Raw genomic sequence first — 26872 nt, forward strand, 5'->3', positions numbered from 1 at the left:
GTGGAGTTCGTAATGATAAACTCCCAGCACCATATACTCTTAATGGCAGCACTGCACTTACAATGTCTTGGAAATCAACTTCGACAGTGTAGGGGTACAGGGCTCGTGTGCCTGTACCCTCACCACTGGTATAGGGCACCCAGCTAGAGGGGTGACTGATCTATGTGAGGGCAGTGGGTTGTAGGCATGGCACACAAGGATGTGTGCCATGCCAACTCTTCATTTTGTTCTGCACCAAGACATGCAGCCTGCAAAAGCAGTGTGTAAGCATAATGGTACAGGGCCTCTAAGGGTGGTTTAATAAGTGCTGCAGCCCTTAGATGTCTTCCCTGGTCACAGTGCCATGGGTACCCATGGTACCATTTACCAGGGGCTGACCTGTGGCCAGAGATGCCAAATGGTTCCGTTTTTGGGAAAGAACACAGGCCCTGGGAACCTGACTGGCAGGGACCCAAGGCACATCAAGTCAAAGTGCATCAGTAGTCTGGCAAAAAGTGTGTGTGGGGGGGGTCACTGCAACAGAAACCCAGCTTCACACAGTACTATTCTGGTAATGCTCAGCATTTCTGCTAGCTGAACACAGAACTCTTAAGTATTACTTGACAGTGCAGCTGTCTGCAAGGCTTACTGTCACCAAGACTTTAAAATACACATATGGCTCTGCCCAAAGGAGAATATCTCTTTTGCCTCATGCTATTTGATGCACCATCCCGCCTCCTATGGAGAGCTTGCATTACATCGCATGGCGGACCATTTTAAAACTCAAAAGTACACTGAATAATCATTCACTAAATTGTTCCTCGAACATACTGCATAAAGAAAGCAATCTTTTCTTTTACTGCAGCAGTTTTCAATGTTATTTAGAACTCAAAATGTAACCCAAACCCTTTTGCTTTTCAATGCCCGTTTTCTTTTGTAGTCCATACGGATCCAAGACCAATTTATCAAAATAGCAGTAAGTGGCCTTTCGGTGCTACTGAAGAGTGACTATGTAAGGTAAGTGAGCCAATTAGATAGGACTGGAGTCAACACCCTTACAGCCACTGCTGTGAATACTGGCAGGAGTCTTGCACGCCCACGGCAGGAATCAAGCAACTGATGTCATCTCATGCTGAAGATGGAATTCTGGCTGTGGCACTTGACTAAGAAAGCTGCTTGTGAAATTTAGCATATGACAAGAGAAGGATCACAATCACATATGGATTCCTAGTCTATACATCTCCTATGATAACCAAGTTGCATATACTATTCTGGACAATCCTATGGCTTCAATTCATTAGGATAAATGCTTTTACTGTATTGCATATCTGAAACTGTAAATGTATTGTAGTTTTGTTCATTAAACTTGGATAATCCAGTCTTATCCTTTAAATTAATTTCACAGCGTTTGCAAATGTGTCATTCAAATATTGATTTTGGCTCACAATTTCTGGAGAGTGAGTGTATGATCTTAATAGTGTACATTTAAAAAAGACAGATACTGATCTGCATCACTCCATATCATATACAAAGCCTCGATTCCAGGGTGAAACAGCGTGATCAAGACAGTCGAAAGTTAGTTCAAAGTGTGATGAAGTGCATGTGAACATGCAGTAAATTTTAACATTGTTGCAGAATTTACAGCTAGATTCATCAACGTGAATTCGGCTCGCAAAGGGCCGGATTCTGAGAATCTGGCCCTTTGCGAGCGCAATTTTTGCATTTGGGATTCATCATCCCAAATGCAAAAATCGCTATTATAGAAATCGCATTTTAGCGAGGAATTGCATTTAAGGAATCTCTATTTGAGATTCCTTAAATGCAATTCATTAACCAATTTTAAATTGCGAATTCGCAATATTTGGCCGCTATTTACCACAAAGTCAGACTTCGTGGTAAATAGCGAAAAAAAATTAGAAAAAAGCACTTTAGTGCATTATTCTCTGTTGCATGTTACACACACACATGTCCTTTGGACATGTGTGTGCGCAACACCTGTGTAATGTTGCATGTCAGGGGTGTTACAGGGTGTCCTTTGGACACCCCTGGCACCCTTGAAATCGCATCCTTATTTGCGATTAGCAAATTGCCTGTAGGCCCATAGGAATGCATGGGGAGTTATTCCTTATTTGCGATTAGCAATTTGCTAATCGCAAATAAGGAACATGTAGGAATCGCAATATTTTTTGCAATTCCTACATGAATCCCGTTTTGCAAGTCCTTAATAGCGATTCCTTATGAATCGCTATTAAAGACTCGAAAACGGGTCTTTGATGAATCTAGCTGTTAATATTTTATTTCTCATCTGCCACTTTTTTAATAAGTAAACGTGTTTTGAAAAATAATTTGTTTAAGCTGCTGGATTCTGCAAAATTTGCAATCTGATCGGCCTTGTAAAATCTTAAATCATAATTTTGAAATAGTTTATTCTGTAGGATGCAATCAAATGTGCCCCTTTGTAATTCAAGATACAATTTTCTCCAATCTCTTCCTTACACAAAAACATTTTGCCCAATGCATACCTATGAGATACGAATAAGCCTCACTGGTTTGGAGTTCTGAATTGTAGGCCCATACACCAGTTACATTACATATACATTACCCTAGTTGGTACAAAAGTACAGTTCAAATACTACATCAGCTGCAGTGCTTGATAAACGAGTAAGTAAACTAGTTACTTATCTATGCCAAGATGTGCCAATCACCCGCAGCTTACACATCGAGTAATATCCCATGGTGCCAGAAGAGTTGCACACATTTAATCAGCACTACTGACTGCATATGGACGCCCCAGGGCAGCAATCGCGCTTTACAAGTGTACGTTTCATTTCATTTCATATCAGGGCAAGGAGTGGATCCGTGAAAGAGGGGGTCAGAGGTTATGTTGAGCTCATACAGCCGCTAACCGCTCCCATGCCCGTTCTGGTAAAATTCACTGCAGCACATAATGAAGAGCAACGAGGGAATCGGTGCCGCCAGGACGTATTTAATCCGCTTTACCCAAACGGACATGGTGAACACATATACACGTGTTCAGCCCTGACTTTACCCAAGTCCTACTTATACGCTGGGAATAATCTTTGCACATTGACTAAAGGGATTTCTTACTTGCTTTGACTTGCACTCTACTGGCGGTATTGGCCGCTTCGCTAACCTAATAAAGATTATTAGACTACACTTGCTTCTTGATATCTGACTACGATTGAGTTCTGCCGGGTTGGAAGTATCACCGGCATTCCGATCACACTTTACTGCGGGTTGACCTTTCAGACGCCTTACTTCGTAATATCTTGAAAGCCTGAATATAACTTGCACTAGTGCCCTACCGGGTTGGAATTTTCACCGGCCAAGGGACTTCACAGAGGTCTGGATACTCCAGACAGCCCTGAAGAGTCGTGGGACTACTTTTCCCTGACGAAACACTTGTCGGCTCGTTGCGTTTTTCATCGGAATAAATAAATTACGACATTGCCCAAGAATTCTGGACAAATTGCTTTTAAAAATACACTTGTATTGCTTGTTTAACTTTGTATGTGTGCACAGGATTTAGCTGCACATAATGAAGAGCAATTTAAAGAAATCATTAAGACAAATGCATAACCTAATCCATACCAAGAGACTGCAAATTTTAAAAATCAAGGGCTTTGTTTTATGTGTTTATATCAAAGTATTGCCACCAAATTCTTGGCCGTTTGGTTTTACAAGGAAAGTGACTTAGTGCCTGTGATTCATCTCCCAAAGACTACTGAATGACACTTTGAAAAGTGGGTTTTCTCATGCGAAGATTCTAAAGGGAAGCTAGGCCATGCAGCCTTCATGCCAAACTGTTGGAGCAAGTATTGTGTTTCATAACCGAGGCAGCTAATCATGATCAGCAGAAGACTAAGAGGGAAGTTGCAAGGACCAGCACATCTGCTGTTAACAATATCTTCCTGAGTGGAAAACGCAAAGACAGGTCCATTATCCAATCCTCTTACGGCTCTCTGGAGGCATAGCATATATAACGTGTGTTAATCATTTACAGAGAACTAGCAGTTAAGTTTAGGGCACAGCTTAACCCCTTCTATGCTTATGACGAGCTCAGATCGTCATGAGGCACAGTGGAGCTGTGCTCATGACGAGCTGAGCTCGTCATAACTGCCGCGGCCCTCCCAAGCACGGCTTAATTCCCCGCCTGTGCTGGGGTTCTATTGGAGTGGGCGGAGTCGTGACGAGCCCAGCTCGTCATGAGCACAGCTCCACTGTGCAGCATGACGAGCTGGGCTTGTCATGAGTACCGCGGCGCCGCGTGCGGCCCCTCCCCCCCCCTGCACCACGGGGGAATTAGCCCTGCGTGGAAGGGGTTAAACAATATGTTTATAGTATGAAATGGCATCGAGAGTTCTTAAATATAACACCATTCAATGAACACAGTTGAGCCAGTCAAAGCCCTTTGACAAAAAAAAGTTGCCCATTTCAGCGATGTTCAACATCCAACAATACATGCTCTCGAAGTAGCTTCTGACTTTTGGCCCACTATTCTCTTGTGCTTTTGGGGTCCTATCGATACACCTCCAAATCCAAAGGCGGAAAAAAAAAATTAAAATCATGCATTTGGTCACTGTGGCTTTAGACAGACAACATAGCGGCCTTAGGACTTTACCGAGGTAAACCATGGAGGGTGATATGGAGGGCAGTGGGTTTAACTAATGCAAATCCTTAAGGACCCAGCCACTTGACGCGGAATTATGCATAGCAAGTGAATCCAGAAGAGATTTCATGCTTCAAAAATATTTGAATATAAATGCAGTGCTGCGGAGTCCCAAATATAGGGCTGATTTTGGTCAAACCGTTGCTTGTTAATGTAATACAAGGAAGTTGTAGAGTCCATCACAATTGGAATATTCAAATTCCTGATAGAAGGGAGGGTGGCCATGGGAGCAGGTCAAAAGGGTTCTAGAAAGCGGATTTGAAGACCAGGTATTATGGGTATACAGTTCCTCCAGTGGAGCACACCAGTCGCATAATGAGGTGTCTGAGCAGGATCTTTTGAAGCCCTTTGGATCAGAATGATAACCCTTTTAAAAGGTCTACCTTGCAAAAACCACTACTCTCGGTCATTTGCTTAACTGCTACTATTTAGTCACTGCATACTAAAGTTTGCCTTCAAATCAATTCTGTTGAAGTGATCTCTTTTCCAACCAGGCCTGAAGTTCAAAGAACTGGCAGAGCGCCGTGAGATCTAGCAGGTGGACAAGAGGTCAGCTAGCAAAACTGCTGAGCGCTGACAGGGAGGAGCATCTTCCTTAAGCTTGCATTCCATCTGCTGTGGAATGGATACGGTCCTTCTGAACTGTAGATGCTATGCTGGATTAGACAAGACTTTAATAAAATGAAAATAGGACCTGTTTGGAGAACAATCCTCAAGTTTTGCTGAAATTATCCTTTGCCTGAGGAATACTTTGCCTTCAGCCAGTCAGGGTAGTGGAAAACAGACACCCGTTGCCCCATCAGATTTGCAGTGAGCATGGCCAGGACTAGGGTAAAAATCCATTGATGCGAATGACAGTCCAAAGGGAGAGCAGGAAGCGTACAATGTTCCATGCCACAATGAAAAAGTGGAATCTGCTTAAGTAGTCCTAAATCACCATTTAGGACTACTTAAGCAGGCATCTAGAATATGAATAAACACCACTCGCTGCACCAGCCCCAGAACCCAGGAGATGTGTGTGAGGGTGCCCATCTTAAATTCTACTTCTTGCCTCAATGTATTCAGGAACCTAAGATCTATTAAGCTGTGCAGACCAAACCTTTTGGGGAATAGAAAATTCCCATTTCAAATATTTTCTAGCAGTCCTCACTTCCCACAGACCGAGCGGAGAACTCACTACCTCTACCAATAAAAAAGCTACTTTCTGTTGCAGAAGTGAGTAAGACTGGTGGTAGAGTGGAAAGGGGCAGAGCTGGACTGACATATAGGTCAATCTGGGAGTGCCCGTAAAGCTGGTCTGAAAGGTCAGTGTGTAGGCAGCTATTTGAGGGCCCGTTTTATGGTAAGGAGGCCAGTTTTTACTGCTGATTTCCCAAACGTTACTAGAAAGATCGCTTTCGGGAAGCACAAATGCATGCAGTCTTCCATACCTTGCAATACACCTAAGCAGCGTGTCTTTTCAAGTTCGAATCTGCCCCAATTTGCAAATATGGACCAATTTATAGCTACCCGATTCACTAATGGGGCCACCGTTATTTTTGGTGCCTGGCCCTATTTCCTGTCTCAGTCTGACCCTGCTAGTAAGCAACAAATGGGAAGAGATTTTAGGAAAACTGCAGGGAGTCCCATAAGTGCTGGATCTTCTGGCACCAATGGTTCAGGCTAATCTCCAATTCTCTAGCAACCTAGACAGTCTTATACAGGATGCCTGACCAATAGAGGGACAAACAACGTGTTTTAGAAGCAGAGGTGAACTGTGGAAGATGGCTTGCTACCACTGTCTTTAACCTGACAAACCTCAAATACAGTTGATGTGGGACCATACTGAGTCTATGAAAACATCTACTGTTTCCCCTTTAACTGATGTGGTTCTCTCAAGACTGGACTACAGAAATACCACCTTCACTGGCACCGCAAAGTCACACTTGGCTCACTTAAGAGCCACTCTAAATGCAGCAGCAAGGATTACTGCAGTCAAAAGACACAAACACATATCTCCCCCCTCCCCCCCCCGAATGGTCTTAAGAGGCTCCCAATCGAGAGCCTGTTGCTGCTTCAAAACTGCTTGTCTCAAGCGTAAAGTCTTCCACATCGGTAAACCAACCTACCTTGCGTCTAAACTCACAAAGGCAGGCCAGTCAAGAAATCTAAGAAGCACCAACACCCTACTTCTCATCCCACCCAGAAACGCAAAGAAAAAGCCCTAGCATGCTTTTTCGCAGGGAATGCTCCCAAAATCTAGAACTCCCTCCTAGAACATATCGGAACAAACCACTCCTTCATGAGTTTCCAAAGACAATAAAAAAAGATCATCTCATCAATCGGCACCTTAATCCTTCGGGTTCCAACACCTAGCGCTCAATGAGAGTCTCTTCCTCAAATCCTATATTTGTATTGATTCTCTCTAGGAAATGCTCTGATCCGACTCTTAATAAGCCTTCATTGTATAATCTATGTTTCCTAACACTGCCATGACAATATATGGAAAGCACTCCAATACATACGGATCTTGCCAGCGTTACATAAAATTCTTTAAATAAATGAAATAAGAGATTCATAGGTCTTCCTCACAAACAACTTCCCCAAAATGGACATGTTCACGAGTCTATACTGGTGCTTGCAAAGCATTACCTAGGACACCAGACAACTGGCCTTGGCATCTGCTGTGTCCATGGCTGTTCTAAGAAGATGTTTTAAGACTCCCAAATCTTCAGATGTCAAGTGTACAATGTGTGTTTTTACAAAGAAATGTGAATCGCCGATAACCATCATGAGGCATTACTGTATGCAACCTAATGGTAAGATGCGTTGAAAGGTCTGTGCAGTTAACTGCCTTAAGTAAACTTCCTCCCCATCAGGGGCAAAGGGAGTACGTCACTGGATCAGCTGTGGTCAAACAGGTCTTTGGCATGAGGTTTTTCAGGGTCAGATGAGCAATCCAGCGCAGGGCTGTGATGTCGAGCCAGCATGGAGGGGACGTTACTTACGCAGGCTCTTAAGACAATGGTATCATAACCTCAGTGCTTTGCTGATCACTCCAAAATAGCAATAAGAATCTTAGTTTCCACTTCTGGTGTGCACACCTGTGTATCCACTATCTATGGTTCTCTGAGCGAAGGGAGAAATAGAGAATATTAAAAAGATCCCAAAGACTATGTGGGCACTGTCAGGCCCTTCCTGTCAACCTTACCTAGGCTAGGTCATCAGAAGAGACAACACCCTTGCTGAGCCTGCTGCTACACTCCAGATCTGAGGCCTCTCCCCCCTCGCACTCCTGGCTAAGCGCTCTACTTTCTCCTTGCTCTTCTCCTCTATTCTATTCTCTTGCACCATCACTTCTACTTTCCTTGCTTGCCTGCTCTCTCACTCCTGCTTTGCTGCCCTTTTCTCCTCTTTGCCTTTTGTAACTCTCTCTATCACTCTTGCTGTTTGCACAGTTTGCTCCTGCCTACCTCTTTTAAGAACTGTTTGGACTTTCAGCTCCATCATTTCCTTCTCATTTTTCGTCTTTCCTCCTCTTGCTCCACTTTCTATAGCCCCTATCTGCGGCCTTCCTAATTTTTTCTCATGGGTTTCCCATCTACACACTCCGGCCACTCCCTGCTCATCCCCCCCCCAATCTCTTAAGTTTCAGCTCTGCGGCTGTCACAAAGTAAATCAGTCTGTTCCCAGCTCCAGGATCACTGCTCTGCCTCCCACCCACTTCAGACCAGCTGCCACTCTGCCATGGACCTTCTTGCCCTAAACACCATATGCCGGTCCAGCTGCTGTTCCCTTACCACAGCCATCTGCACCGAAGGTGCATTCCTATACACCGCCTACCACTCTCTTGCACAACCCCAGCACCCCACCACATACACGGCCCTTCATCGCTCTCGGCGCAACATCTCCACTCATGGCACCTTAACTAACCTCATCACCTGCTTCCTCATCATACACGCCATCGAATCCTGGGACCTGCTCCATAACCTTTTCTTGGGCCTTCTCTTCTTGACCAAGACCTAGCACAGCCTGACATGTGCCCCCAACACTGTAATGACTATCCCTACACGCTACAAGATCACAAGACAGGGCAGAACTTGCAAACCTGGCGGCAGAGTAGCCATTATCTACAAAGAAAACATCCAATGATTCATTATATCTGCAAGCTACTGTGACCACCTCCAAGTCCTGGATTTCAAGCTCAACATGTCTAGCACACCACCCTGGGAATGCCCTGCTCTGACAACCTGCCCTAGATCAAACTTCGGTAACACCATTGCAGACTACATTGCACCACTGGTGCTTAACTCCATCTTCTTAATCTTCCTTGCTAACCTCAACTTCCACCTGGATGATCACAGCAACCCGAACACCAACAACCTTCTGGACGACTGACTCCCCCAATGATTGAAAGGACCCACTCGTGTCGCCAGACATCTTCTTGACCCCGTCTTCATTAACTTCTCTTGCATCACAGTGGACAACATTATAACCACTCCTAATGCGCTCCAACCTACACCTACCTCATCAACATAGAACAGCTTCCATCAAACCCACCCAACGCAACTGGAAGATCCCCGAAAAGAGCTCGAACTCTAAACTCCAAACCCCGCCACATCAAGGCATTTCTCACAAGCTATCACAGACTTAAACCCCTCTATCACCTACTGTGCAGACACCATAGCCCGCTCAAACCCTCTGCCACTGCATGGACCAGATAAGCAAGTTGGTAAGTAGATAACCTAAGACTCACCAAACGCCACTGCAAACAGTAGGCACTTAACTGTCAAAACACCCAAGACAATGACAGGAACACCTACAAGTATGCCCTAAGATACTACCACCAGCGACTCAGGTCTACAAACACTCACCTTGACTGAGCGAATTGAAAAAAGCTTCAATAACTCCAAAAACAACATTCTCCATAGTGAAGAGATTCACCTCCACCACATCCAGGTCCACAACAGACATCTCTGCACAGGACCTCTGTCCCAGATCTCCCACTACTTCAGCAACAACTGTAAATCACTACCATGCACTCTGGACGACAGTACGACGCCTGCCCACACTTCATATTTAAAGGATTCAATCCCTATCTGCTCTATTTTCACCATGATTCCCAACAACTGTCACTAACTCCACGTTCCTGAACACCTTCCTAATCTGGCTTTGGGCCTAATCACGGCACTGAGCCCACCCTCATACCTGCGAACAACGACCTCTGCTTTATCATGAACAAGGCGGCACTGCAGCACACATCCTTCTTGACCTCTCCACCACATACAACACCATCTCCGACCCAGTCCTTATACAATGCCTCAGTGAGACTGGAATTCACCAACCTGCACTCCTCAGAATTACTCCTTCCTTACAGGCCGCATGCAGTCAGTCAGCCTGGCCCACTACACCTCCAACCTGACCTAGGGCATCCCTCACGGCTCCTCGCTCGGCCCCACGTTATTCAAGGTCTACATGGTCCCACTCGCTAACACCATCTGAGCTCACAGACATCTTTTACTCCGATGACACCCAGCTCATACTCTCCCTCTCTGATGATACTGCCAACACACATAACAAAATCATCAACTGCATGTTCAAAGTCACAGACCGGATGAGGACAACTGCTTATGCTCAAGTTTCACAATAGAGAGGTGGTTCGCTATTGAAAAGACCTCTGGCCCTCCGCCTGATGTGCCCTAAGAATAAGGACCCATTCCGGGGAAACAAATACAAACCCTAGGAATCAGTGACCGCCAAATCCAAATGGCCAGTTAGGTCATTTTAGTCACCTCTTCCTGCTTTCGCACCCTCAAACTCCTCTGGAAAATCTTAAGATGGCATGTGCTCAAAACCAAACCCGAAGGACCATTATCCACACACTGATCACCACCAAGACGGACTACGGAAACACACTATATAGGTTGGCATCCCCACACAGCTCACCATGAGACACCAGATTATCCAGAACATGCTAAAACTCCTACCATGCACTCAGATTTATCCACACCTCATGGACCCCTCCCCACTGGCTCCTCATTTATAGATCTGCCCTTTTCAAACTCCTCAAAACACACATACAAAGCACTGCATAGGCCGGCATACCTGAACAGCCGCATCAGCTTCCACATACCTGCCAGACCCCTCTGATACTCCAAACTCCATCTTGCCCAAGTTCCCTGCAACCTTAGAGTCAAAGCCTGATGCGGAGTCTTCTCGTACCTGGCTCCTCCCCTGCCCCCCCCCCCCCAACCCCCCCCCCCCCCTGCACATCACAGCTGCTAGCTCGGTCTTCGAATTCTTTAAAAAAGTGAAAACCTGGCTATTCCACTAGGCCCCCAGACAGGGCAGCACCCATACTCCAGAATTCCCTGCCAAGTGACATACGTACCATACAAATTCATATATCTTAAGAATGAAGAACATGTAGACAGTACCACTCGAGAAGTATCAGGCCCACTTCCCATTCTCATAATGTTGGAGGTATCGGTTTCTCAGATAGACTAAAAGAAATGTATATATGATTCTGGACCATAGATCAAAAATAGGAGTCAATGCATGAGAGGTTGTGTTCGGGTGATCTCTTCTGACAAGAACAGATTTAAGAGCCCCTGCAAATCTATGACAAGTGCCCTGACCAATGTAGACTTGATTAAAAACAGAGCTCAGGATATCTGCTCCATGTATGACAATGTAGAAAGCAGCAATGAATTATCAGACTGTGGCACATGGGGGGCTCCTGTTGCGAACGTTACTGCCTGCTCTACTCCGCACTGAAACAGAGCTTAAGGCATCTTCTCCAAAAGAAACCGAATGGAAAGCAGCAATGAATCATCCAAGGATATGTGTGGCACATCAGAGGCTCCTTCAGTTAACACCACTAACCTGTTACACACTGAAGGAGAGGCAGTGGCAAGTTCAGGGCTGGTACTTTGTCTAGCACGGACTGTCTGAACAGGCAAGACTTGCAGAGGAAGGAGAAAAGATGCCTTCAATTTCTCTAACTTCAGAATCTGTTCTTCCAACAAGGACTGCTTTGATGAGGTGGGTTAGAGTTCCCTGAGATATTATACTTTTCTTGCTTCGTTTCTTCCACTCCTTTTGCCACTTGAACCACTTACACTTTGTCTTTTGTACCATTTTATGTTTTTGTTTTCATTTTTCTCTTTTGTCTTATTTCTTTCTATTGTTAATGTCTCTGGTCCCCCCCACCTTCATGCTACTAGCTCCACCTTATTTCCTTCTCGTCTTTTAATTTTGCCTTTTTATACATTTTTCACCTTTCGTCTCATTTTTTAATTTTTAAACTATTGTTTTTGTATCGTTTATTACCTTTAAATGATATAGGTTTTCTTTGTTCTTTTCCATTTACCCGGTTTTCTCATGTTCACATAATAAATAATTGGTACTGCAGTCCAGTAAGCATTCTCATTGACCTCAGGGGATACCTAGCGCCCGCTCAGTAGTGCTAAAAACAATTCAGGTCCTGCAGTGCACCTGGATACATTTCTATATAAGCAATCTGCTTTGAAGCATCTACATCACAGTCATCATTAGCAGAGCTAATCAAGGAACCTGAATCAGGGTACCTTACCCGACTGAAAAGTTCTGAGTGCTGAAGAGGCTTCGGTTTGTTCACAGACAGTTCAGGAACGGCTGGCTCAAAATCACATAATTCCTTATGCTCTGCTGGCAAAGTATCTTCTTTCAGATCCGAATCAGCCTGGTATCCCTCTTCCAGGACACATCAATTCTAACAAGACAAAGGTAAACAGTGCTGCAGAACAGTGTGTTTTAAACCATGGCTGGATGGCCCATGAAATACACAGCGTCAGCCTATTCCTACAGGAGTGAACACACTGCGACAGGCAAACAGACCAGTTTCAATGAAATTTGCCAGAGTCACATCTTCAGAGAGTGGATCCGATGCAAGGGGAACTGCTTAAAGTGTCAACTACTTTTGAGATCATTTTCACTGCGGGCACTCAGACAGCAAGTCCAACCTCATTTACCTTTGGACCCTAAAACCAGAGTACAGGGACATTTTATAGTGAAAGACCAGGGTAAAGGCAGAGGAGGCATGACTACGCTATAAATTAGACATGTGCACCTGTGGACATAGACCAAATCAAGCTATCGAAGGAAAAAGACTTTCCAATGGTTTGAAGAAAAGTAATTGTTAGGAGAGTGTGACATACATTTTATGAAATCTATAATTACCACAATTTAGGGATCTTGTTAACACAGTGCTAGCTAATTTACAAATTAACAAGAAAGAAAGGGGGAGACATGTTTTCCACACAAGATTGCAAGACCTTTTAAAAAATAGTTATCGGGAAAGGACAGTCGCTGCAGAGAATTTGTTATACCTTCTTCCAGAAGGCGTCAAATACATAAAGACAAATACTGGACTTAGTACATGTCTTACAAAGCTTAGGAGAAATTGCAAAGGCCCAATGGTCAGACAGCAGGTGCACAAGAAAATAACATGACATACTAGAATAAGTACCAGATGCAGAACTGTACCCTGTATCACACTCACAGCTACTGTAGAAGAAAATCACACTGCAATGGTTGCAAGGATATGGGAGGTTATTCAAGGGGTTCACCTTAAGCTAAAGAACACAAGAAAACAAAAGCAGAATGGCAAGAAGGCAAAGTTAACAGAAAATCACTTCTTAAGTTCACCCTTTCAATTGGGACTACAGACAGTGAACTTTGGCAAGATACCAAACTATCCCCATATCACTCTGAAGAAAAGGCTGCAGCAGCTCCATCTCTCTGTAGAGGGACATAAGACATGTTAAGACAAACCATAAGCACAAACCAATTGAAAACAGCCACAGAAACATAACAGAAAAATCATAAAAAGCAGTTTTCTGGACTGATTTCAGAATGCTGGGCTAGAGTCACTCAATGAAGCAATTAAAAGTTAAGCGTTGCACACAAATCTCAGTAAACGTGCTGATTTGATTAGCTCGGAGTCTGAGCCAGAACGCCCTTGAACAACTGCCAGAGAAGAGAAGAGTGAGGTACCATCTGCAGAGATTTTCTCATCTAAGTCAAAGAGGTCCCTTATCTTGGGCCAGGTCTAACTGGATCATGGAGCCATGTTCCTTTCTTGAGCTGAACAGAAATTTGCAGAACTACTTTCAACAATGTGGAGATCCATCAATCAAAATAAACTAGTTTAAGCTACTTTCTACACTAAAGTATGTAACTGGAAGCATACATCACTCAAAGTGTTCTAGTACCAAACATGAAAATTACAATCCACCCATTATATTCCATACTTGGATTTATCACAGTGTGAATGCTTCCTTTAGCACATGGACACATTATATGGGTGATGGAAAAATACCTACAACCAATGTGTCTAGCCAAATTGGCAGTTTAAGGCTCTCAAACACTGTCCCATTATATACAAGCCACAAAGACCTCCGGCTAATCACATCCTTTGTCACAGCAGATAATACAGGTATTATCCAGAACGGATTTGAGCTTTGCATGATGGGAACTACAGACCAGACACCAGTTCATCTGATACATCTGAAATAAAGCTCAGTTATGGATTCTGATGTCATCTCATAGCAGTACAACTCTGATTAACCAAGTAACCACACAATTCCAACAAGAATCTCATTAAAAATCAAAGTAAACCAACCATAACCATAAATAACCACTTTCTGCATGACCACATACTTAGTGGTCTGCATAAATGTAGGATTCACAGAACACTTAAATGCCTTCACTGTGCTAAATCTTGCTTGTTCCTCAAAAAGAGCACAACTCTCCAGCCTTGGAAATCTATATCCAAAGCTTTCACACATTGCTAAAGAAGTTAGCAAAGTGGAGACAGGGTCCTTACTTTGGGAACAGCTCTCAGTTTGCTTAGTCAGAGGATGATTGTGGTGTTGGAATCTTATTTGTACAGCACAAACAGACAACTCAAGGGCCAAGAAACAGGTTACAAAATAGGATCAACCTACAATAACTAGCAGTAAAAACTTGTCCATGCCGGAAGGAAGCCATCCGACCATGTTGCATCTTATTTATCTTGAGAAGAACCAAATCACAAACTTGTAGTGAAATCACCCAGTAATGGTAAGTGTTAACACTAAAAGGATGTAAATGTGTTCTTGTTCAATCCACCACACTGAACAGTTACTCATCATGAATTAAGTCAGAGACTATACGTAAAATTATTTCAGATTGTTCATCAATTTGTCTCTGAAACTTAATGGCCAAGCACGGACCAAGGTTAAGGAGTGCAGGGACATGAACTGGCAGTGCAAGTACGCGTTCTGGCTCCGAAATTATCATGCTGGTCAGGAGCATCTTGATGGTAAGCAGAGGCACTACAAACGAGAACAAAGCACAACATGGTCGGGGGGAGTTGTTATATTATGAATCACAGGTGTGCTTTTGAACTCCCCAACAAGTGAAGATTTTTTTTGCTTTAGTTTCCCATCAAATGCCATAGGTACCTGCCCAGGAAACACTCCTGCGCAACTTCCCTTGACCACTGGACGGGTGGATGGAAGGAAAAGAGGCCACTGCAAAAGGAAACCAATGGGAGCTGCTCATCAAACCAAAGAGACACAGGCATCATCAGAAAAACAAAATATATTGGTGAGCTGCAAGCTTTGGTGCCGCCTCTGCTCACCTTTCTTCCACAAGTCCACAAAATACAGATTTTATAAATAAAATATGAACTAAGTAGATCAACTCCATAAGCCCTGGCTACAGACAACACTTATTTATCCAAAGGCTTCAATGCATTTCAAATAAACAGTGTACGCGACAGAGGTAAGGCACGTCTACTTCCGTCAGCGTGATTCCCATTTTTTATCGCTAGTTAGGCCTTCACTGCTATCTGAAGAGTACAGATTGAAAAGAGTTGTGAGCATGTTCTTTTAGTACAACGAGAACACTAAAGTGCAAGAAAGGGTGTCTGTTAATAAAAGTGGGCCAACATATCCAATTCCCTCGTGAAACAGGACATGCCATAACTAAATAAAGCGATGGAGTACCAGTCACTCAGTATTGTGTAGTATTAGAAAAAAAGATTTGAGGGACTCATAAGCTGCCCACTAATCGATGTCACATTCTGGGATGTAAAGGAAGCTGAAATAAAGACTGTGCAAGCACACAGAGGTTATGTAACCTGCTCACAGGGAAGCACCTGCTGTGCGATGGACACAACTCGTGTGCAAGGCTGGAGTTTTCGCCATATGCGGTGTCTGTGACGCAACTCCCTTACATTGTCAACTGCCTCTCAGTTTTAAACTGCTAGGGTGACCTATAGTTAGCATAAGCACAAAGACCATGTGGCATTAGATTTAGAAAGGAATAAATGGTGGAATGTGAAAATAACAGGTAGGACAAATGGCCTCAGGAACAACAGTACGCAAAGAGTTGGGTAGAGTGCGATAACTCATCCACAACAAACATGACCTGGGCTTGCGTAGCCTGGCGGGAGAACGAATCAAGGAAGAATACAACCTAACTAAAAGGTTGCTACAGATTTTCAAATGTAAAAGTGACAGGACAGTTCAGCAACTTGCATACCAACGGTAAGATTCCTCTGGCTGCAATGCACTTCTGAAACATCTGAAAAAGTCGGGGTTGGATTTTGACCAGTTGGGCATCTAGTGTTGACTTGTTCCTTGAAGAGGTTTGGGCACTGTAGCTGGAATGTTACCTCAAGTCCAACAATTGCTATAATATTGCCCAATCTGGACAATGGGTTTACATTTAGACAGGTTGCACTGCCATGTGCAAAAGATTTTCTTCAGGTAACAGACAAAGGTCAGGGAATTTGTCCACTGTTTTTGATACCATCATGTACGGGTAATGCACAGTCTGAGTTGCAGTGACAGGATGATCAATGCACTGATCAAAAGTAAGACCCAGCTTCGAAGGCCCAGTCTCAAAAAAGCCAAAATACGTTCAGATGCATATCCTGTTGGAGTCTTACAGTATCTGTTGGTTCTGTGCTGCTGCCCACGATTTGTAACACTTCATCCCAAAAAATGAGTTGCAGAGTTACAGCTTCGAATTTCTCTGAAATGGACATGCTAACGTTATTCAACATTGCACCTTACATACGGAGCAATCTGAACCCACATGCAAGCAGAACAAGCTTCTGTTCTGAGTGATGCGTGACTACTGGAAAACGAACCCAGACAAGTTTAATGTTACAAACAGGCTTTTATTCTCTTCAATGATTTCAGGTTCTCTCAATCAAAATAAATCTCAATACTATCTTTGTTCCAGAGGCACAACCCTGGTGATCGGTTACACTGCTTACCCATGTATGATGTTTGGGCTACCCTCAGAGTGGCGTGTTACAGGCATCTGATTTGTGTCAAAAAGATCCAGAATCATACAGCTGTGCCTTTGCAGCAATGAGGAGGATCAACTTTACTGATTTTTGTGTAGCTTCTTTTAAGTTTTAAAGAACTAGACAATTTCGACGACTGAAACTGATAGGTCAAACTATTTTATCACGATCCCCAACGGAGAATGGAAATGGTTGATGTCATCATGAGGTGAATGAGCCCGTGATGGGTCGGTGGTGGCGGAGTTATAGGTCACACTAATCCTATTCCTCTGTCTCAGTTCTCGGATGTTCTTGGAATTCTCCTTCTTTGAGATCGGTAGACCTGGATGAGTCCATACCCCAACTGGGTATGTAAGTTAGTGCCAGACGTTGCACGTGGCTTCACAGGCTGTGGATGTGATTGAGGTTAAATCTGAGGAGGTGGAGGCAGAGGTGCGCACCTCTATGCAAGATGACACTGGCGGGAATCTATTAAGTTGTCTAGCATCATTCTATTCAAGTTGACAATCAAGTCATATGTTCTAACCATTGTTAGTATTCAGGGTACTCATAGAATTCATCAATGCCCATCTATCATAAGGCGAATGGCAGTAACACCACGGATATTCCCCACCATAATCCTAAAAGTATCTTTGTCCTTCATGAACATACCTGTCACCATCATCAATTTTCTTATAATTATGAAGGAATCTTGTTTGGGGGAAGTGTCAACAGGATGGAAATCCCTCTTTCGCGACAATGAAGGCAAAGGAACAATTTTCTTCTTTGGTGCAGTCTACAGTGATGTCTTAGAATTCAGGGGTCTCCAAACCGGTCCTGGAGGGCCGGATCCATGCCAGATTTTTAAAATAACTACATGTATTTCAATGGGGATATCCCAAAAATCTGGCATGGATCCGGCCCTCCAGGACCGGTTTGGAGGCCCCTGATAGAGGTACTGTAATCAGTGGTACTGATTTGCATATGGCTGGGTCCAAATTGAGGAGTCATGGTGTGCAAAATAACGATGGACTGGGAGGCGGTCCAGAGTAATTTACCGGTGGCCGATATCAATTCAAGCATTCCAAGCATCGATTTGGTATACTTTAGTGTTTTGCCTTAAGTAGGACAGCTATGCACAGAGGTGGGTCCAGTGCAAACTGTCACTGGAATCAAGCTATACCTAGATGATGAGCCCTAACCAGGGCAGAACCGGTCCTAGGTTGCTTGCATTCTGGTTCATCGAGGACCTGGCCAGGTAGCTCTCTCTGGACAATACCCACTGGAGCAGGGTCAAGACTGATTTGCATATGGCTGGGTCCAAACTGAGCTGGCATGGTGTGCAAAATAATGATGACTGGGATGCAGAGTAATTACCTATGCCTGAGATCGATTCAAGCATGCCATCCTTTAGTTTGTGTACTATATTGTAGACAGTGATGCCACAGACGATGGTGTAGTCGACAATAGTGCTGTCATTGGCTTGCTCATTAAGGGTACTATCAACGGTAGATGCTGGTCAGTGGTTGACAAAGCAGGCAGTGATTGAGCAATATAGGCATCGTCTCAAGTGTTGTCTATGGTGCCCTCATCGGCGGGTGTGTTGATGGTTTTGCTGTGATTTTTTTCTTTGCCGGAAGACGACTTGTGTGGTCCATATAGTTTCCTGGCAGATTTCTTAGATGCCTTAACGAATGTTCTTCTGAAGTAGAAGTTTTCTTCTCTGATTTTTTTCAAGTTCTCGCTCTCCCTCAAGGGGGTGCTTTGAAGGTTTTACCTTCATGCGAGAGTTGTGTGCTGATTTCTCAATCAGAAGATAGCTGGTCACTTGGCTTTTTTCTTTTGAAGCCAAAGGAGTAGCTTCAGTAATTCAGTGTTTCTGCTGGACATTTTCAGCAAATCTTGCACTCCACTGGTTTGAGGAGAGGGTAAGAGGCAGTAGACCGAATCAGGAAAGGGTCAACGCTAAACAGCCTCTTTCTTCGTACATGAAATACAAGCAATGAAAATAGCTTTTTTAGGTGATTCAACCAATATTTTCCACAGAAGTTTCCACTTTTTTCCCCTTTCTTGGGGGGAAAAATATTCTGAGGCAGATTTGGAAGAAAATCTCTTGGGAGAGGTAAGCCAGAAAAAAATATGGAAAAGTCAAAAAATTCAGATTTGAGCAGAATGCAGCAGGGACTCCCTTCCACATTAACCGCAGTATAAATCTGACAACTGTAATTCCATGGAGAGGGGGAGATGGGTGCACCCTCACCTCATTGGCTAAACGTTTGGGTCTTATAAAGCAGTGAATTGGTTACTAATGAATGTTTTTCACGTTGTTTCAAAAGGAATTTTCTCTGTGCTAATAATTAAACCTGAAGAGCTGTTGAAAACTAGCACAGACAGCAACTGCCTTAATTTCTATATGTTTTACCCTGTACACTGCAATATGTGCTGGCTTTCTGTGAGGGTGTTAATTTAGCAAACAAAGGCTCTGGAGTATGTTGAAGGCATTACATGGCTTTGGCCCATGATCTGAATAGATCTAGGTTTGCTTGAAGGGGTCTAGGCACACATATCTGATGTTCTCAAGATCAACAGTACTCCACCAAGTGAATGTCTTCAATTGACCGTGCAGTGGTCATCTCTTCTGAGATTTCTTGGCCATAAATGTAGTTGACTGATACAAATAAAGTCTGAAGAGAGGAGTCTTTACATGACTGGCCATCTGCCAGCAGGAAGAGAGTTACAGATGGGAGAGGCAGATCCACAGAAACACATGCAATATAGGAAAGGTTCTGTACTGGGTAATTTTCCAGAAAAGGTGTATATTTGTCCCAGAGTTCTCTCATTCGACTGGATAGCTTGGGGAGAATAGCCAGGTAAGCTGGAAAGTCAGTTTAGCTTGACTAGGACTGAAATGATGGCTACATTTCCTTGATGAAGAGAGAAGTAGATATGCGCTCTATAAAAACCCTTGTAAGTCTGGTAGTGGCATGTAAAATACTAGAGGTAAAAAGGCCAGACGGAGAAACGCCTGCAAGAACAGCATTGCCAAAGTCCAGACATACAGATGTAGAACATTAGGCACTGTTTTTAGATGGGCAGGCGGTAGAAGCATTTTCTTCAAGGTAGATCCTCAGAGGTGGCCTCGGAACAGGGGGTGCCTCAGGGCTCTGCCCTGAGTCCAACTTTATTTAATCTATACATGGCCCCCCTGGCCGAAGTGGTGCAAGCGTACGGAGTGGAGTTAGTCTCCTACGCCGATGACACCCAACTGCTGATCTCCCTGTCTCAGGCACCCTCAACGGCGGCATCCAATTTCAAGGCCTGTATGCAGGCTTTGGCCTTATGGATGAACTCGCATTGTTTGAAGTTAAACGGCTCCAAGACCGAGGTTATGGTGGTCGGTGGGGCCTACCTGAGCTGGACAGCGGACTGGTGGCCATCATGCTTGGGTCCAACTCCCACTCCTTGTAAGGAGGCAAAGAATCTGGGGATATGGGTTGATCCCACACTATCCTACTAAGGCCACATTCGTCGCCTAGTGGGAAAGTGTTTTGGGGTGCTAAAAAAACTCAATCACACCTTAGATCTACTTCCTCTTGAAGCCAGACGCACCATGACCCAGGCACTTGTCACGTCCCGTATGGATTACGGGAATGTCCTGTTTTTAGGCACCACAGAAAAAAGCATGGGGCGCCTGCAAGTTCTTCAAAATACGGCCGCTCGTCTTGTCCTGAGACTCCCCAAAAGAGCAGCCTCAAAACCTGCTCTCGCGGCTCTACACTGGTTGCCGGTCAAGAAGAGAGTTATGTATAAATCTCTTCCAATATGCCATAGGATACTTTGGCATAAAGCTCCATCCTATCTCCAAGACCTGGTACATAGGTATGAGCCTAGTAGAGCTCTACGCTCAGAAGGGACGGGCCAGCTGACGATTCCCCCGGGGAAAAAGAGCCAAACTGGGAGGTCGCTCTTTTAGAGTCGTAACGGCTCTAAACTGGAACAGACTCCCGATGTGCCTCAGACTGGAAAGATCGGAGGCTAAGTTCAGAAGTCTTCTAAAAACCCACTTGTATAACTTATAAAGCATAGCTATGGGCGGGGGAGGTGTCAATGTTGCTTGCTAATCTTTCTCTCCACAGCGCGGGGACACGCCGGGATGGCGTCGCCAGGCGCTTTATAAACTACTTTATTATTATTATTATTATTATGTAGGTAAAAGATAGATACTTTGGCAATTTTGTTTACAGATGCGATCACAAGAGACAAGATAGGGGGTAAAGGGGAGAGAATCCTGGAATGTTTAGTTGCTTCAGCAGATTAGGATTGAGGATCTTTTTATGTTTAGTTGAGAACAGGATGAACCCGGTCTCTTTGGGACCGAGTTTGGACATTTTCAGACATCCATGCCTGAAAGTTCAAGAAGATCATTCGGACAGCAAGGATGTAAACTAGTGTAGAAGATTTCAAATAAACCTGAGTGTTATTGGAATGTTGATGAACAGAGATACTTGTTCTTTCACAAATTTCCACATGGGTTCCATGCAAAGATGAAAGAGCTGGGGCCAGGATGGTGCCTGGCAGACCCTCACAGATGATAACGGTCAGTTCAGAAATTTTGCCATCCATTATTACAATTGGAGGGAAAAAAGCAGCAGAGAAAATAGAAAGATTGAGGAAATCATGCTGGAATTAATCAACCCCTGGTTGAGATTTTTAGCACTCTGAACTATTATAAAAGAGAACCATCATATGCAAATGACACCTAAAATGAACAGCACATCAACTCAAGCAGCAATAATGAGAAATGTAATGCTTGCTTACTTGGTTTCCCTGTTTATTGTGACCTTTCCATTTAAACTCATGTGTTTGTGGAAATATTTTGTCCAGAATTACATCTTCTCCTTTTGTGAAGAGCTAATGAAATAAGCTACACTTGTATCTCCGTTTTGAAGAAGCTGAACTACTACATTCTGCTGACAAAAAAGGAACAATCCAAGATGCACCATATTTTCGAGAACAGGTCGGAGAGAACAGTCTTGGCACTAATATTCGAGTTTCATGGTCTTTTGGAGCTGCTGCATCAAAAGTGTAGAAAACTGAAGCCTTCACAGCCTAAACATTCACTAACATATTTAGGAAAAATCCATTCTCTTTTCCCACATTACTTTGTTGGGTCGTATCCAGCTAGAAAGCCTACAATTTCCGCCTGCTCTGAGAAAACAAAAAATCTTGCTGCATCTCAAGAAGGAGCTTCAGTTTTTGGAAAGCAAGGGGGCAGATTAAGATGGACTCGATACAAGGCTAAACACATCCATTAATTTTCAGAACTGTGGCGCACGCCTGCTAGAAAACAATTGATACTCACCATTGCATGAATAACACCATAGCGTTAATAACACAAGTAGCACTTCTGATCAGGATGGAGACATCCGGCCTTACCTGTGTTGGATCGCTGCAGCAAAGTGTGCTTAGACAGTCCACCAGCCAAGCTGCTTGATAACGGCACGGAGAGTGACTTGTACAGTGCAGTCTCGCGATGCTCTTTGAATCGCTCAGCAGCCATAAGCGCATTGGATAGCTCTTGGAGAGGCATATTGTCAATATCAGAGGAAAAGGGGCTCAATGGGTTCTCCAAGCTCATCAGCCAACTAGTATTGCCTGAAAAGTGAAAGCATAAAGATCTTATTAGTTATTTCTCAGAATTCAAATGAAGTACTTAAGAAACAAAATAAACTATTAACGAAAGTCTTGAACAAAGGAAGGTCCAGTTAAAAGTACAAAATTAAGAGGATATTGTGGGACAGAAGCAAGATGGCCACACCATGGAAGTGCTCTGCTCCCGGTAAAAATGACCCCACAGTGACAAGAGGAAAATCTATGGCAGTGTCCCTGAAAAATAGAAAAGATATCACAAACCCCCAGATGTTACTGCTCTGAAAACTGAGCTGATGCACAAGGCAGTGTGTAGCAAAGCCCATGTAGATGCATGCTACCTGGAAGGAGAACCAGAGCATTAAAGAAGACTTGGGTCAGCAGCAGGAGATCCAGGATTTGACTTGGGGTGAGTGATCAACTACCACACAGTCAGTGAGGGTCTGCAATTGAGGCAGTAGACCGAAATGGAGGGGACCATCAGAGAGAGAAAGAGGCGAGTGACAGAGCAAGCAAAATCTGAGACTCCAGAAAACATCTGCTTCTCTCATGTCACCTTCCCTACAGAGAACATTAATGGGAGAGAAAGCAAGATGGTGGAAAGAGGGCCTGTCTCCACTAAGAGAAAGGAAGAAGTAGGCACAGCAGCAGCGAAAGGCCCAGTTTTCAGTTGGAGTGCAAAGCAGGCTCTAGATTTGACAGAGGGCCTCACAAGGTGCCTCACAAGGAGAAGGGCCTGCAAGCTAAACACCAGAGGGGGAATTACAAAGACTAAACAGTTAGATTGCATGATTGGTGGAGAAACGAGAGGCTGCACATACATACACATTTCAAGAATGAGCATAATTCTACCCCAGGAAGAATCTGATCCGGCTGAACTCTAGCACAGAGAAGCCATCAGTGAAATCTGAAATCAGAGCATGGTTTTGAACTGTATGCGGTTACCCAAGGAGGCGGATAAGATCTCCAAAAGGAGTCCTCATGGGCTAAACTCCCTTGAGGGGAATGAGAGAATCCTTTTCAGTCATTGGACCAACTATCCTTCTACAACCACAATTCAGATAATAATATACCAGGAGGAAAAGAAGAAGTAACATGGGGACAATTAACAGAACACCAGACAACCGCTGTCTTCTTAAGAGGCAGTGGGCGAATGCACTGGAAAGCTAACCTTGCCAGAATCCACCAGCGACCTGAGCCTCAAAATCCAAATAAAGAGCTCAACAAGTGGAAGAAACAGGTGAGTCCCATATGGATGAATAGGTGTCTGAATGAGAGCAGAGACAGCAGGAACCTACCCATGAATTTGAAGACGCTGAGAATAGGGAAAACCAGTCCAGTTGATGCAACTTTCGTCGTTCCAAAAAAGGTTAGAGTTTTCTAGCAAGAAATGTATAAAATCAAGACTAGATACTCTTCAAAAAATTACAAGCAGGATGCGCTGTGCATATGAAGCGAACCTAAAAGAGTGCACAGAGGTATTCAATCGATTGAATCAAGGTCAGGTCTCAGGGAGACAGAACCACTCTAAGCCTAAATCTAGCACAGGTAAGGATTTTGCAGGGATGGATGTGCCACTCGGGTAAGCCAGGCACGCAAGAACAAGTTACTTATCTTTTATAATGCTCTTTCTGCTGGATACTCTTGTAAGGTAAGTAAAGTGCTGTTCTGATTGGTACTCCTAACTATTGTTTCCTCACTTTAGAATGTATACCAAAGCAGTACCTCCACCGGTGAAGGGTCTGTTTATCTGACTCTGAACAAAAACATCTTGCAGGACAGAGCGGGTAAAATGTCCTTCCCTGCCAGACCTCGCTGTCAAAGCGGTAGTACTTCATAAATGTATACACAGACGCCCATGTCGCAGCCTGGCAAACGTCAAGGACAGGCACTCAGTGTGCCAACACAGTGATATCAGCCTTAAATAGTGGAATGAGCTTTCAGACCTTCCAAGGCTGCTTCTTGGCCAGTGCATAGCAGATCCTAATACAGAGGACTATCTACCTCGACAGGGTCCTCTACTGCATACCCTTCCCTTACTTCACTCCAGAGAACCCATAAAAAGTGGATACTTCCCTCAATGGTCTTGCCCACTCAATGTACAAGTGTAAAGCCCTTTTGGTGTCCAATTAATGGAGCCTCGCCTCCTCTTACAAGGAAGGAGCGGAGGCAAAAAACACTGGTAGAGTGATGGATTGCCAGTCATTAAAGGGAGTCACGACTTTCGGTAACAAGGCCACCAGAGTCCTTGGCACCAATTTTTTCAAGAGAAAGTGGTGTAGGGCAGCAGCACTTAAGGTGCCTGAAGTTCACTCATCTAACAGCTGATGTAGTCACAATGAGTAAGACCATCTTAGATGTCAAGAGGCGCAGCGAACAGCAGGCATCGGTTTGATGGATATGCACATGAGGAACAAAGACCAAGTTAAGGTCACACTGGAGCATCACAAACTGTTTAGGAGGGAGCATGTGCATCAAACCTTTATTTAATCACGGAACAGGCTACTTAACCGCATGCGTGCGGGCGGAATTCCGCCCGTACGCTGGGTTTTGCGGAAACGCATGTTACGTGACGAGCTGGGCTCGTCATGAGCGTGCGAGGAGGCTACGCCATGACGAGCCCAGCTCGTCATGAGCGTCGAAGGGGTTAAACAAGAACTGTTGGTCCGGCAAAGAAGACTAGTGCCCACTGCAAGGCCTTGGTCTGCCTAAGACAAAACAAACAAAAGGACTTCCAACAGCTGTGTGCTTTACAAGGAGGGAGTCTCGTGAATGTCGAAGTGGCAGCAAACAGCACACATAGGTCCTGCAGTGGCAGGCAGGAGACATGCTTGAAAAGATACTTCTGTGGGTGGCAGAATCAGTGCTGCAGGCCATCTAGTAGAATGTAATTTACAGGCCGTGGGAATACGGTGTACCACTTTACAAGGGACTTACTAGTAATTCAAACATGCCAAACAGGTATAAACCAATTATACCACGTTTAGGTTTAAAGGAGAAAGGGCATGCACTTTATTACTGGTAGGCAGTGGTAAAAGTACAGCAAGTCCTAACGCCAACAATAATGTCAGAAAAAGAGTAAGTCAAAAAAGTGTGGGGTAACCCTTCAGAGAGGGCAATTTTCAAATAATTCTGTACAGAAATGTTATTCAATTAAATCAAATTAGAAACAAAATCAGTTAAGGCAGAAAGTTTGCAAAGAACACCTGTAACACAATGTTGAAACTACAATAGTCTGCATATAAATATAAGCAGTGTAACATTTAAAGATGCTATATAAATCACTGAAATAAAATTTAGGTGGTCTAAACCTACCAGACTAAGAACAGAAGTAACAACTGGAGAAGGGTTACCTGTAGGCCTTCGCACCAGGACTTCAGCCCATCCTTGAGTGAGCAGAGGCACAAAATCGGCAAGGTAGGTCTTTTCCTTCCGGGGCCTCCTCTTTCTAGGAGCAGAACTGGCATCAGTAGCTTTTGACGTAGTGGAACGCAGTGCATGGCCCCCTGCAAAACAGACATAAAATTGTGGCAATTGATCTTTATGAGTACTATAGTAGACGTTCACCTTTCTACAGCACTTCTCACATTAAGGTAGAAAAAAGGGTTAAAGAAAAATCACCCCAATCTTAAAACGCTCAGCTGATCTAGCCCTTCAATTCATGTACTTCATACAGATATTATATACCCTGGAAAAAAACAATTGTTTTTTTAAGGGACTTTATGGATAATCACCAATATCAGAAATGTAATATTAAGACACTCTGTATGATGTCGCTACTGACCTCTTTAGTGATGTGATCTGGGAAAATCATCCTAGAGCATGAAGAAAGGGATGATTTTTGTTCGCCTTGCTCACCAAAACTACTCAGTGATTTTTAGACTTCGTAGTAGAATGCTGTTCGTTAGCTGAGTTTTGTAATAATGTGCTTCACCAAGTTCCTTTAAATTTACAGTACTTCTGCTCAGTAATTGCTGCACATTCAGCAGAGCCCAGCAGTCTCTGATCTAAGGGGGGAGGCATTTAAACACACAACTCTCCATGCTCACAAAGGCCGGTTGTTCGCAGTGTTCAACAGACAATCATTAAGAGATAAGATTTTAGTCACACCAAGAGCAATTCTTCCTAAGTAAATTACAGATATCCAAGAGCTGGTTGGGCATGGCTTTCAGCAATGTCCTTTGACTAAACCACACCTTTACCCCAGAATGTACAGGGCACGGTTGTTTGCCCTGCTCAGCAGGCCATTT

The 26872-nt window shown here is 43.9% G+C and overlaps 1 protein-coding gene across 1 annotated transcript in view; it reads right to left on the bottom strand.

Moving 5' to 3' along the window:
• TSC2 (TSC complex subunit 2) overlaps positions 1–26872 on the bottom strand; it is a 279890-nt gene that overhangs the window by 42481 nt on the left and 210537 nt on the right. Inside the window, 5 exon segments of the mRNA XM_078664852.1 lie at positions 12243–12401; positions 13324–13325; positions 15136–15204; positions 22410–22628; positions 25976–26128. Of these exon segments, the coding sequence (XP_078520978.1) occupies positions 12243–12401; positions 13324–13325; positions 15136–15204; positions 22410–22628; positions 25976–26128 (602 nt within the window).

This window comes from Lissotriton helveticus, chromosome 10 (genome assembly GCF_964261635.1).
Source record: "Lissotriton helveticus chromosome 10, aLisHel1.1, whole genome shotgun sequence".
Lineage (NCBI taxonomy): Eukaryota > Metazoa > Chordata > Amphibia > Caudata > Salamandridae > Lissotriton > Lissotriton helveticus.